The 12,752-nt window shown below is 51.9% G+C and overlaps 1 protein-coding gene across 1 annotated transcript; it reads left to right on the top strand.

Annotated features, from left to right (window-relative positions):
* Window positions 1–68: 68 nt before the first annotated feature.
* Window positions 69–3,731, top strand: FZD8 (frizzled class receptor 8). The gene has a single exon (XM_070601885.1). It carries the CDS (start codon window positions 929–931, stop codon window positions 3,017–3,019), a length of 2,091 nt encoding a protein of 696 aa, XP_070457986.1. The 5' UTR covers window positions 69–928; the 3' UTR covers window positions 3,020–3,731.
* Window positions 3,732–12,752: the final 9,021 nt, after the last annotated feature.

Below are 12,752 nucleotides of genomic sequence, written 5' to 3' on the forward strand. Positions count from 1 at the left end.
CCGCCCGGGGGCGGAGACTGAGTCCGCGCCGTATAAATATTCATGAGCCGGCCGGGCGGCGCGAGCGGGGCCGGAGCCGGGAAGTTGGGTGAAGGGCGCTGCTCCCGCCGAGGAGGAGGAGGCGGCGGCGGCGGCGGCGGCTGGGCGCGGGCCGCGCCGCTCAGGTGTCCGCTCCGCCCTCTGGTCTGGATTTGGCTCCGCGTATCTGGCAAGAAAGGGACTTCTACACGTCGGCCGACTGCTTGGCCGGAGCGCGGCGCGGACTTTCACCGGAGGCGGGTCCGTCAGTCCCGGCGGCGGACCGAGGGGCCGACACCGGGGAGAGAGGGCGGCGGCCTCGGCGGAGGCGGGTCCCGAACTCCAGAGGCAGCGGCGCGGCTTTGGGGGCGAGCATGAGCCCCCGGGGATCGAGAGGGAGCCGCAGGGGCTGACCCGGCGGCGGAGCGGCCTGGCCCAGCCATCTTGACTGCGCACCGCGGCCCGAGAGGAAACTTGCTGCGCCGCCGCCCTCTGTGCCCGGCAAAGTCACCAGCGCCGGCGCCGCGCGGAGAAGTGGCCGGGCGCGCGGGAGAGAAGGCGAGCGAGGGAGGGACGATGAGCCGCGGCCAGCCACGCTGCTCTGCGAGGGCTGAGCTCGGCCGGGAGTGAGCAGGGAGACCCTCGGGCTCTGGGCTGCACGCCTGCAGCCGCCCTCGTCTCCCCGGAGCGGCGGAAGGGAGGTGCGGCCCGCCCCTGCCCAGGCTTCGGACCGCGCCGTGCGGACGCGTCCCGAGAAGGGACTAGGTTACCGGCAGCCCCGCTCCCGGGAGAGGCAGAAGAGAGACCAGCAGGACACCCGCTCTCCTCTTCTCTGGCCCTCTCGCCGGATCTCCCGGCGCCCCTACGCGCGCTGCCTGGAGGGCAAGGGCGCGGGGCCGAGGCGCGCAGCATGGAGTGGGGTTACCTGTTGGAAGTGACCTCGTTGCTGGCCGCCTTGGCGCTGCTGCAGCGCTCGAGCGGCGCGGCGGCCGCTTCGGCCAAGGAGCTGGCGTGCCAGGAGATCACCGTGCCGCTGTGCAAGGGCATCGGCTACAACTATACCTATATGCCGAACCAGTTCAACCACGACACGCAGGACGAGGCGGGCCTGGAGGTGCACCAGTTCTGGCCGCTGGTGGAGATCCAGTGCTCGCCCGACCTCAAGTTCTTCCTGTGCAGCATGTACACGCCCATCTGCCTGGAGGACTACAAGAAGCCCCTGCCTCCCTGTCGCTCGGTGTGCGAGCGCGCGAAGGCTGGCTGCGCGCCCCTCATGCGCCAGTACGGCTTCGCCTGGCCCGACCGCATGCGCTGCGACCGGCTACCCGAGCAGGGCAACCCCGACACGCTGTGCATGGACTACAACCGCACCGACCTCACCACGGCCGCGCCCAGCCCGCCGCGCCGCCTGCCGCCGCCGCCTCCCGGCGAGCAGCCGCCCTCAGGCAGCGGCCACGGCCGCCCGCCAGGGGCCAGGCCCCCGTCCCGCGGCAGGGGCGGTGGCGGCGGGGACGTAGCGGCGCCCCCCACGCGCGGCGGCGGCGGCGGCGGCGGGAAGGCGCGGCCCCCTGGTGGCGGCGCAGCGCCCTGCGAGCCGGGCTGCCAGTGCCGCGCGCCCATGGTGAGCGTGTCCAGCGAGCGGCACCCGCTCTACAACCGCGTCAAGACCGGCCAGATCGCCAACTGCGCGCTGCCCTGCCACAACCCCTTCTTCAGCCAGGACGAGCGTGCCTTCACCGTCTTCTGGATCGGCCTGTGGTCTGTGCTCTGCTTCGTGTCCACCTTCGCCACCGTCTCCACCTTCCTCATCGACATGGAGCGCTTCAAGTACCCCGAGCGGCCCATCATCTTCCTCTCGGCCTGCTACCTCTTCGTGTCGGTCGGCTACCTGGTACGCCTGGTGGCGGGCCACGAGAAGGTGGCGTGCAGCGGCGGCGCGCCGGGCGCGGGCGGCGCGGGGGGCGCGGGGGGCGCGGCGGCGGCGGCGGCGGGCGCGGGCGCGGCGGGCGCGGGCGCGGGCGGTCCGGGCGGGCGCGGCGAGTACGAGGAGCTGGGCGCCGTGGAGCAGCACGTGCGCTACGAGACCACGGGCCCGGCGCTGTGCACCGTGGTCTTTCTGCTCGTCTACTTCTTCGGCATGGCCAGCTCCATCTGGTGGGTGATCCTGTCGCTCACGTGGTTCCTGGCGGCGGGCATGAAGTGGGGCAATGAGGCCATCGCCGGCTACTCGCAGTACTTCCACCTGGCCGCGTGGCTCGTGCCCAGCGTCAAGTCGATCGCCGTGCTGGCGCTCAGCTCCGTGGACGGCGACCCGGTGGCGGGCATCTGCTACGTGGGCAACCAGAGCCTCGACAACCTGCGAGGCTTCGTGCTGGCGCCGCTCGTCATCTACCTCTTCATCGGCACCATGTTCCTGCTGGCCGGCTTCGTGTCGCTCTTCCGCATCCGCTCGGTCATCAAGCAGCAGGGCGGCCCCACCAAGACGCACAAGCTGGAGAAGCTCATGATCCGCCTGGGGCTCTTCACCGTGCTCTACACCGTGCCCGCCGCCGTCGTGGTCGCCTGCCTCTTCTACGAGCAGCACAACCGGCCGCGCTGGGAGGCCACGCACAACTGCCCGTGCCTGCGGGACCTGCAGCCGGACCAGGCGCGCCGGCCCGACTACGCCGTCTTCATGCTCAAGTACTTCATGTGCCTCGTCGTGGGCATCACCTCGGGCGTGTGGGTCTGGTCGGGCAAGACGCTCGAGTCGTGGCGCGCCCTGTGCACCCGCTGCTGCTGGGCCAGCAAGGGCGCCGCGGGGGGCGGGAGCGCGGGCACCGCGGCCGCGGGGGGCGTCGGCGGGCCGGGGGGCGGCGGGGGCGCGGGGGCCGGCGGGGGCGGGGGGCCTGGCGGCGGGGCGGGCTCCCTTTACAGCGACGTCAGCACCGGCCTGACGTGGCGCTCTGGCACGGCCAGCTCCGTGTCTTATCCAAAGCAGATGCCGTTGTCCCAGGTCTGAGCGGAGGGGAGGAGCACCGGGAGGAATGGGGAGGGGGCGAGGAGACCGAGTGCTGCGAAGGGACACTCGACGGGCTGAGGTTCCCACCCCTTCACCGTGTTGATTGCTATTAGCATGATAATGAACTCTTAATGGTATCCATTAGCTGGGACCTAAATGACTCGCTTAGAACAAAGTACCTGGCATTGAAGGCTCCCAACCCATCCCCCTTTCCTCCACTGCTGTGTGAGGAGCTCCTCCCGCCAGGGGCTCGTTTCTGCGGGCAGAGGAGAGTGGACTCTGCTGCGTTTCCGGAGCCCCAGGTTTGGAGCCCTCGCCGCTTGCCGTTTGTGAGCTTGAAGCCAGACCTACAGATTTCACCTGCGGGACCTGCCCTCCTCCCGCTCTCTCCTGCGCAAACTGCCTCCTCACGCGTCCTAGAGGAGGGCTGACCGCGACCTGACGGGATTGCACGGCTTGGGTATTCTTAATGACCAGGCAAATGCCTTAAATAAACAAGAAATGTCTTAATTATACACCCCAAGTAAATACGGGTTTCTTACATTAGAGGATGTATTTATATAATTATTTGTTAAATTGTAAAAATGTGTAAAATATGTACATATTCAAAGATATACAGTCTGTACATTTTTTGTAAAAAGTTTAGAGTCCACCCCTGTAAGAACAAATATAAGTATTCTATTTTGTCAATAAAGTGGCTTTTGATAAACGATTTAAACATTGCCCTCTCCCCCGCCTCTGAACTGGTACCTTTAAAGTGCTTGCTAAGGACACGTTGGAAAATGGACATTTTTCTGGTTTCTCATTCTGTACGCTGACCTTAGGCATGGAGAAAATGACCTGTTAAACCCCAGTTCTTAAGTTGTTAGCAAAGTAAATATCACTGTTGAACTGAAATCAGAACTGAGTTTTTGCACCTTCCAAAAAGATGGTGTTTTTAATGGCAGCCCTTTTCTGATCCATGGGTGACAAAGCTCACCTTAGTGTATGTCAGTGAACTTTTTGCAAGGCAATAATTCCGTACAGGCCTTCTTATTTATCTTATGTAACATCACTAAAGGCTTCCAAGCCCCATGTGGGTTCCTCGCATCAGTGACTCTGAACGCCTGGCTTCCAGGGACGGAACGCGCTGCTGAGGTGTAGAGGCTGATGCTGGAAACCACAGATCACACTACAGGAGAAGTCACTTCACAACCTGGTACCGGAGCAGGCCGTCTTTAGGGGATTAAACTAACGGGTTAACATCTTAATAACCTTCCAGGCTTGTGTATATCAAATGTGCTGCTTTTCCTAGAGAAAAAAGCTATTGTTCCTCTGTCAAGACTAAGCTAATTTATTTGAGCATAAGGCTGTTGAATTAAACAGAAGAAGGCTTTGGCAATTGTCGAACTTTTTACCTGTCTGCCCAGTGGCTCAGCACATCATTCCTTTAAGAGGAGCCAAATGAATAGGGTTAATCTGTAGGGAACTTGGTCTTTTGAGTTTGAAAGCTTTGATCTTTTCTCCTCTCCAAATGTGCTGTGTAGTCTGAAGTTTCTTTCCCTGCTGCCCGGCTCCTCTTGGTGCAGACCAATTGGCCACCGCGGAGCCTTAAAGTTCTTCCATTAAAGGGATGTGGGACTTTTACTTTAAAAAGGAGAGAGAGCAAGGGAGAGGAAGACGTGTAACAGTTAGTGAAGACCAGAGGCACAAGTGCGCGCATCCTTTTAAACGGCTTTTCCGGCATTGTTAGCCAGCCTGCAGGCAGCTAGCCGGGGTTGGAGCCTCATAGAACTGGGCTCTGAATGCCCTACAGGTGGTCTGCGCACATAATCCCCCAATTTAAAGCGTTTTCCTTTGCTGGACAATTGCATTACAAAACTCCCTTCTTTTTCGCTCCTAATTGAACCAATGAACTATTATAAACTACAAGTTTTTCTTAAAAAAAACCTTCAGTGCCTAAATTCTATTGACTAAATTCTGGCAAGTTTTCTGAACTGAGCCTTTTAAAGCAGCGGAAGTACGAGCTGCTTCAGCAGACATCTCTCTTTTTCAGATATTTTTATTCCTCATGCTTGTTATTTTCTGACAGATTAGCAATAATTTAAAAGTAATTGGTAAGATTGTGTGTTCAAACTGAAAAGATAGCCCCAGGTCCCTTATTAACCTGTCAATCAAGATAATAAATGGGCAGCTACCCTGCTAATGATGGGGGCATCAGACATTCTGGGGTGCAAGGGGGCTGGTTCTCTGCATCCTGCTAAGATGTTTGTTCTCTTTACTTCTCCTAATAGGAATATTTAGTAGTTAAAAAAAATTTTTTTTAATTAGTAGGATGGAAACTACTTCCTTGACTGATCTTTCTCACGCAAGAGACTTTTAAGAAGAACTTCTTGGTAGAAACATTTTACAAATCCTTTCCAGAGTCACTCTTGGTGTTAATTGGATTTTTAAAATTAGATATGCAATAAGAACACCTGCTTTAGCTATCATTCCGATTTTACTTTTTAAAGTCAGGGGCGTTGTAAAATCTTCACCTCCCAGCAGTTTTATTCATGAAAGAATGACTTTTTTGTAACTTAGGTACCAATGGGTGGCCTGCATCTAACCCATGTGGTGACTCTCATGTACTGTAGTGTACATAAACCAGCCAGAAACTTTGCATTTTCAGTTACAAAGTAGGACTTTGAGGGCAGTTTCCATAGTCTTGACCACACATGTGGGACAGAGAGAGAAGGGGTGCGGGAATCCCGGGTTCGCATACTGGTTTCTAATGTATCCTCATTATGACACGTTTTCAACTATGTGACACAGTGGGAAATGTTCAACTTTGAAGCTTTTGTCCTCTTTAATTCTTCAATACATCCTTGTAAAATGCCCTGTTTGATAATGTTTACAAAATGGCTGTAAGTGTGCTTAATATAAGCGAGCTTAAGAGACAAACAAAAAGCCCGCTGACATTCTGAAGACAGCTCTCAGGAGCAGACCTGCACGTGTTAAAACCCAGGGGCTGGGTCTTTGCCTTTAAAGCTAAAACTTGAGTTGCAAAGTTGCCAATACCCAAATGGTATCTGTTAATGGAATAAAAGACCCAAAATTGATTCCAGGGATGGGAAATGGGAGGACAAGTATGCATTAAACAAATGAACAGGTCCCTTGCCAGAACACCCTCTCTGTGCTATGCAGGTGTGTCCTTAATTACTATATGGAACAAGTGTTAGTTTTTGAAAATCTTGTCAAATATGGGGGCACCGGAAGGAGATGTGGTTGCTGTGTGGCTAGAAGATCAATGTAAATAAAGTCTAATATATGGTTAAAACCCTAGTAAAGCCAAACCTCATTAAAATTACTTGTGGGAGAAGTTATGTGAGACACTTTCTCTTTGCTTTATAATCAATGCAATTTGAAAGTACCATAAAACAGAAGGGGAAAAGGTATCTAAGGAGCTTAAGGAGCAAACTTTGTCACCAATACAGTTCCCTAGCCTGCACTGCTGGTGTTGCAGGTCCCGTAATCCTTCTGGGTGTGGGGAAAGGAAATCAGATCGTCTGCCAAAAGAGAAACCGCGCAGGGAGACTCCAGCTGTCTCAGAGCAGGGGGCCAATTGAAAGTGTAGGTGCAGACATTGCCTAGACTGCAGACAAATCACAGGACCGTCCGCTTCCACACGATACTACATTGCCACCTTGTGGCATGGCAAAGTCTCAGACCCCGGACGGTGGACAGGCTCCTTCATTCAATTCATTCGCTCAAAAATACCCACTCTGCTGGCCTTGTCCCATACACACACCCCGCCCGGAGGCCTGCAAGAATTTTGTATTCATAATTTTGAATTATTTCTCTTAAGAAAAGGATCCCAAAACTGCCTCCATTTGAGGCCCCACAGGATCTCAATTGAATTAAATCCTCAATATAATGGTTATGCTAAAAACATAACTAAGCTGTGTTGAAATCCAAAGGTTTCTCTTTTTAAAAGTTATCTTCTGAGTTAGTTTCACTTAAAGAATGAACTGCTTACCAAAGATCCACTGCCCTGAGACACAGTGGGAGGAAGAACGAATCACGAGGTGGCACGCAGTTGGCTTGCTTACTTCAGTGTACTACTTGTCAGTTTCCCACATGGAAGCTGATCTGTTGGGTCCGTGGCCACTCTCCACCGCCACACATGAATGCTGCTGGGTGGGGTTGGACGAGCGCTGTCCCCCGTTATTCAGCCAGGTGTTCGGGGAAACACACCAAGGAATAGAAACTGCGCTGGGAACAAGGTCAGCCAAAGGGAAGCGAGGGGGAAGCATCTGCTCTGGAATGCTCGAGTCCTACGGGAGGAAGATGCGAAAAGCACAGCAGCGTGGGAGGACCCGGCCTGTAAGGGGGCTGCATATGGACAAGAGGCAGCCTCGGGAAGCCCTGGTTTGAAGATGTGTTTCTGAGGATCGGAGTGGCTGGGGCGGATGGGAAGGAGGAGGCACTGGTCAAGGGGAGGCAGACTCAAGAAGATCTCGGGGTCAGGACCACGTTCATGGAACTTTAAAGCAGAAATGCCAAGGTCACTGAGCACCTTGCTGCCCTGTGGACAAGTAGCAGAGGCAATACCTAGAAATGTGATGGAGATGCAGCATCTCAGGTCTTGCTCACTGAATTAGAAGGTGTATTTTAACAAGACCCCCCAGCAGCGAGCATGCACCCTGAAGGGCCTCATTCTACAGGTCAGGAAACTGAAGCCCAGAGAGGGCTGGACTTGCTGCAGATGGTACAGGCAGGAGCAGAGCTGGCCCAGAAGCCATGCTCCTACTTGTCCCTCCCATTTCTATTGGCCTTTCCAGGCTGGCCTGCCGTCTGTGTAAACCCTGCAGCCACGGCTGTGTGCCTTCCTCCCTGAACGTCAGCTTCCCAAGGCTGTGTTTCCCCGGCACAGAGTCACACCAGAGCACAGGTCTGCCCATGGGTCGGTGCTGACCTACACAGGAACACACAACCACCCAGCCTGAGCAGCTGCGGGCTGGCTGTGGAAAGGTTTGCCCCAGTACACTTGGGCCAGCATCCATACTCTTTGCTGCCTGCATCCACAGTGATACAGTAATTGACAGACGTTTTCCCAGTTGATACAAAAACGCCCCAGGGCACAAAGTCTGTCTGCTAGCTTAGTGAGGAGCTGCGGCGAGGTCCCTGGAGGAAGGCCAGGCGTCTGCCCTGGTGGAGCTGGCGCTGCGGAGAGGGGCCAGAAGTGGAAACAGGCAGCCTGGCCAGCAGAGGCCGGGGCGGTCAGGGAGGCAGGCAAACAGCAGAGCTGCGGGGTGGTGAGGCCTGGCAGGGAGCAGGAAACAGAGCGCAGGCCTGCGGGTTCCAAGGGGAGCATCCGGAAATCTCTGGAAAGAGACAGCAAACCAAAAAGAGATTAGCTCAGCTGATGAAACCACAGGCCCCGGGGGAGACCTGAGAGGATGGGTGGTACCTGAAGGGGCACATAGCGGCCAGGAAGGCTGGAAGCAGAGAGCAGCCCGGGCAGGAGCAGACCCTAGACCCATTCTAACTGAACGACCGAGTTTTAACACACCTTGGGGAGAAGCACTCTTCACAGATGACAAAGGCACCTATTTCTGTGCCTCACTTAACTCTCAGGTGAACCACACACTAATTTAACTTAGAAAAACAATTTCCAGTGTTTGTCCCCTAAAAACCTGTTTCTGATTAACAGACACCCTGCCAGGAGTTCTCACCCCTGCCTACACATGAGAAGCACTCAGGGTGTTTCTTAGAAATTCCGATGCCCTGGCTGCACCACAGGCCAAGACTCGGAATTTCTGGGGATGGAATCTGGGAATTCAAATTTTCGACAACTACCCCAGGTGAATGTCACGCGCAGCCAGAGTTGAAAACCAGTGGATGTAATTGAAGGTGGTGTTATGATCTAAGATGAAACAACAAAGCACACATAGAAATCAACTAAGCAAACTAGTTCTTGGCATCCGACTTGGCTAATTTAAATGGAAGTGGTTATTTTTTGTCTCCTTGAGAAAGTCAGTCTTTGGGAGAAGACGGGAGCGCCCTCACCTGGTCCAAAGGGAGAACTTCATGCTTCGTTGTCGTAAACTGAAGCCATTTTGACAACCCTGCTTTTTCTTTCACGTGTAAAAAAATAACAAGGAACCGTGTACACAGGTATGCTTCTATTAAACTGGGAAGTAAACCCAACCTATGAACCTAGGAGGAGCCAATAATGTCGAGGTATTAATTAGTAAAGATATTAAAAATGTTCCCTTTTTGTTCAGTAAGTGTTTATTTAGTGAAAAGAACTCATCTTGAAGTGAAAGTGCATCCTGGGGTGACCTAAGACGGACCTGGCGCGCCCAGACCAGGAGGGCTGTCCTGCTGCAGTCCAGGGGCAGAGCCTGAACCAAAGTGGTCGGCGGGGATCCTGAACGTATGTCAACATGCGTACCTTTAAAAAAACCTGATACTACCTTACCTCATGCTGAAACTTCGCTCAAGTTCTAGAATTTTAGGATAGCGTTTATTCAGTGCAGAAACCTGCTCTTTCTCTGGATACCCTGAAAGAAGTGACGAGTCCTAAACCAAAGACCCAGAAAGCGAGAGTCACTTCTTCAAGTACACACCAAGATTTTCCAGACTCCACGTAACAAGTATGACTGTAGATCTTAACCATTACACTCACCCTAATTCTGTAAGAAGTCTAAGGAGAAAATCCTGGGTCAAACCCAAGAAAGGGATCCAAACTTTGCATAATACCGCTAATGAGCATCTCTGTGCTGTACTCAATGGGAACCAAAAAGAAGCTAATAACGCAATTTCATCATTCTGGAAAATATAATGAATGTTATTTTTACTTGATTATCTTAGAGAATTGCCAGTAAACCAGTAAAATGCAGAAGTTAAAAACAGACCCCAGCGGGGCTGGCCCAGTGGTGTAGTGGTTAAGTTTGTGCATTCCACTTTGGTGGTCCAGTGTTCTCGGTTCTGATCCGGGTGCAGACCTACACACCGCTCATCAAGCCACGCTGTGGCGGCATCGCACATAAAATAGAGGAAGATTGGCACAGATGTTAGCTCCGGGACAATCTTCCTTATCCCCCCAAAAAAAGCCAGACTCCGGACCCCACTGCCTTTGGCAAATTACTGAGTCTCTGTGTGCCTCAGTTTCCTCTTCTGTAAAACGGGAATAAGAATAGTGCCTATTTCCTCTGGTCGCTGTGAGGATTAAATTCTAATGCAGACGAGATGCACTGAGCAGCACCCACCTGGAGCAGTAGGCATCAGCCACCACCATTAAGGAGCCCATTTTATTGCAGAGATGTTTCCATGTATATGTTTTGGTTTTGTTTATTTCCTATGGTGGCAAAAAAACGCATAACAGACTTCATCATCTTCACCAGTTAAGTGTACATATTTGTAATGTTAAATATATTCACTTCGTTGTAAAACAGATCTCCAGAAATTCTTAATCTTGTAAAACTGAAACTCTACGGATTAAACTCCTCTTTTTCCCCTCCCCACAGTCCCTGGCAACCACGAGTCTTTCTGTTTCTATGAATTTGACTATTCTAGAGACTTCATATAAGTGGAATCATTCAGTATTTGTCTTTTTGTGACTGGCTTATTTCACTTGGCATGATGTCTTCAAGGTTCATCTGTGTCGCAGCAGGTGACGGGACTACCTTCCTTTTTAAGGCTGAATAATTTTCTGTTGTATGTGTATATACCACATTTTGTTTATCCATCTATCTTTTGATGGACACTTGGGCAGCTTCCACTTGGGCAGCTTCCACCTCTGGGCTATTGTGAACAGTGCCTCAGTGAACATGGGTCTGCAAATATCTCTTTGAGACCCTGCTTAACTATTTTGGATATAAACCCAGAAGTGGGATCACTGGATCATATGACTGTTCTTTTTTTTTTCTTTTTACATTTTATTTATTTATTTATTTTTAGGAAGATTAGCCCTGAGCTAACTGCTGCCAATCCTCCTTTTTTTGCTGAGGAAGACTGGCCCTGAGCTAACATCCATGCCCATCTTCCTCTACTTTATACGTGGGACGCCTATCACAGCACGGCTTGCCAAGCGGTGCCATGTCCGCACCCAGGATCCGAACCGGCGAACCCTGAGCTGCCGAGAAGCGGAATGTGCGAACTAAACCGCTGCGCCACCAGGTCAGCCCCAGGCAGTCCGAATTTTAATGTTTCGAGGGACCTCCATACTGCTTTCTTTAGCAGCTTTATCATTTTACAATCTCACCAACAGTGCACAAAGCTTCTGATTTCCCCGCCTTCTCACCAGCACTGGTTATTTTCTGGGTTTTGGTAGTAGCCATCCTAACAGTGCAATGTGGCGTCTCACTGAGGTTGTGGTTTGCATTTCTCTGATGATTAGTGATGTTGAGCATCTTTTCACGTGCTTGTTGGCCATTTGTATATCATCTTTGTAGAGTTTTCTGTTTAAGTCCTTTGCCCCTTTTCAAATCAGATTATGTGATTTTTTTGTGGTTGAGTTGTTTATATATTCTTGATATTAACCCTTATCAGATCGATGATTTGCGAATGTTTTCTTCCATTCTCTAGGTTGTCTTTTCACTCCATTGATTGTGTTCTGTGATATACAAAAGGTTTTCATTTTGATGTAGTCCCATTTATCTACATTTGCCTTTATTGCCTGTGCTTGTGGTGTCATATCCAAGAAATCATTGCCAAATCCAATGTCATAAAGCTTTTCACCGATGTTTTCTTCTCTGTGTGCATTTTTAAAGCAAAATGGGCAAGCTAGAAGTTTGTTAGTGGCCTTGAGCTATCCTCTCACCTTCCAGCCTGTATCAGACAGCGCTCTGCTGCTATGCACAGGGTGTTCATGGCCAATGTTTTCGCAAGTGAGTGGCCAGGTCCTTCTTCCTAGTCTGTCTCAGTCTGGAATCTCCGCTGAAACCACGGGTGACCCTGCTGGTGTTGGAAACACTGGTGGCACAGCTTTCAGCATCCCAGCAACATGCAGCCACCACAGTGTGACACCTGACAGATGGGTGATGTGGGTCGCTGACCGGGACACAAACTCTGTCCATGGCAGTGAGAGCACTGAATCGTAACAACTAGACCACCAGGACTGGCCAAAAGCTTTAATTACTTAGCTAATTACTGGCTAAGCTGGACATGGCAATAAATAAAACAGCAGATCATTTTAACAGGGCCTAGATAGCAGAGAACTTGCATGCTGGCAGACTAGGGGTAAAGATTTTAAAGTGTTTGCTGGCCCTTTCTAATAACACTCCAACTTCATGTGGGACACCTGCCTATAGAGGAAACAAGTCAATCCTGGTCCTGCCCGGAGTCCAGCCAAGCCTAGTGTTTCCCTGGAAAATGGCTCTCTGCAGGATAATAACCCAACGGCATGGCCTGAGTGTGGAGGCTGACCGTGTTGCCCCCCTGGGAAAGAGCAGTGCAGCACTCCACAGCCAGTTTCACAGAGACCCTGCCATCTCATTGCCTGACGAAGAAATGCTAACCCATGCAGAGAATGAATGTTCTCTTAGAAACCATAATTATTATCTTAAAACCCATCTACTTTTAAGAAGCATAAAATATTTATTTAAACCTTAATGTACACAGAATTTATTTAAATTTGGTCAGTAAAACTTCTACTTTTAGAAATAATCTTCTTAAAATAGAAGTCAATATTAAAGGGGTTGGTTAGAGCCAACAGAAGGTGTCGTTCCACAGAATCACGTCATTTCTGTCTGGAAGGAACTTGCGA

Source organism: Equus przewalskii, chromosome 30, assembly GCF_037783145.1.
Source record: "Equus przewalskii isolate Varuska chromosome 30, EquPr2, whole genome shotgun sequence".
NCBI lineage: Eukaryota > Metazoa > Chordata > Mammalia > Perissodactyla > Equidae > Equus > Equus przewalskii.

Excerpts from the sequence above, each read along its gene's own strand:
- FZD8 (XM_070601885.1), top strand. The coding sequence starts at position 929 with ATGGAGTGGGGTTACCTGTTGGAAGTGACCTCGTTGCTGGCCGCCTTG.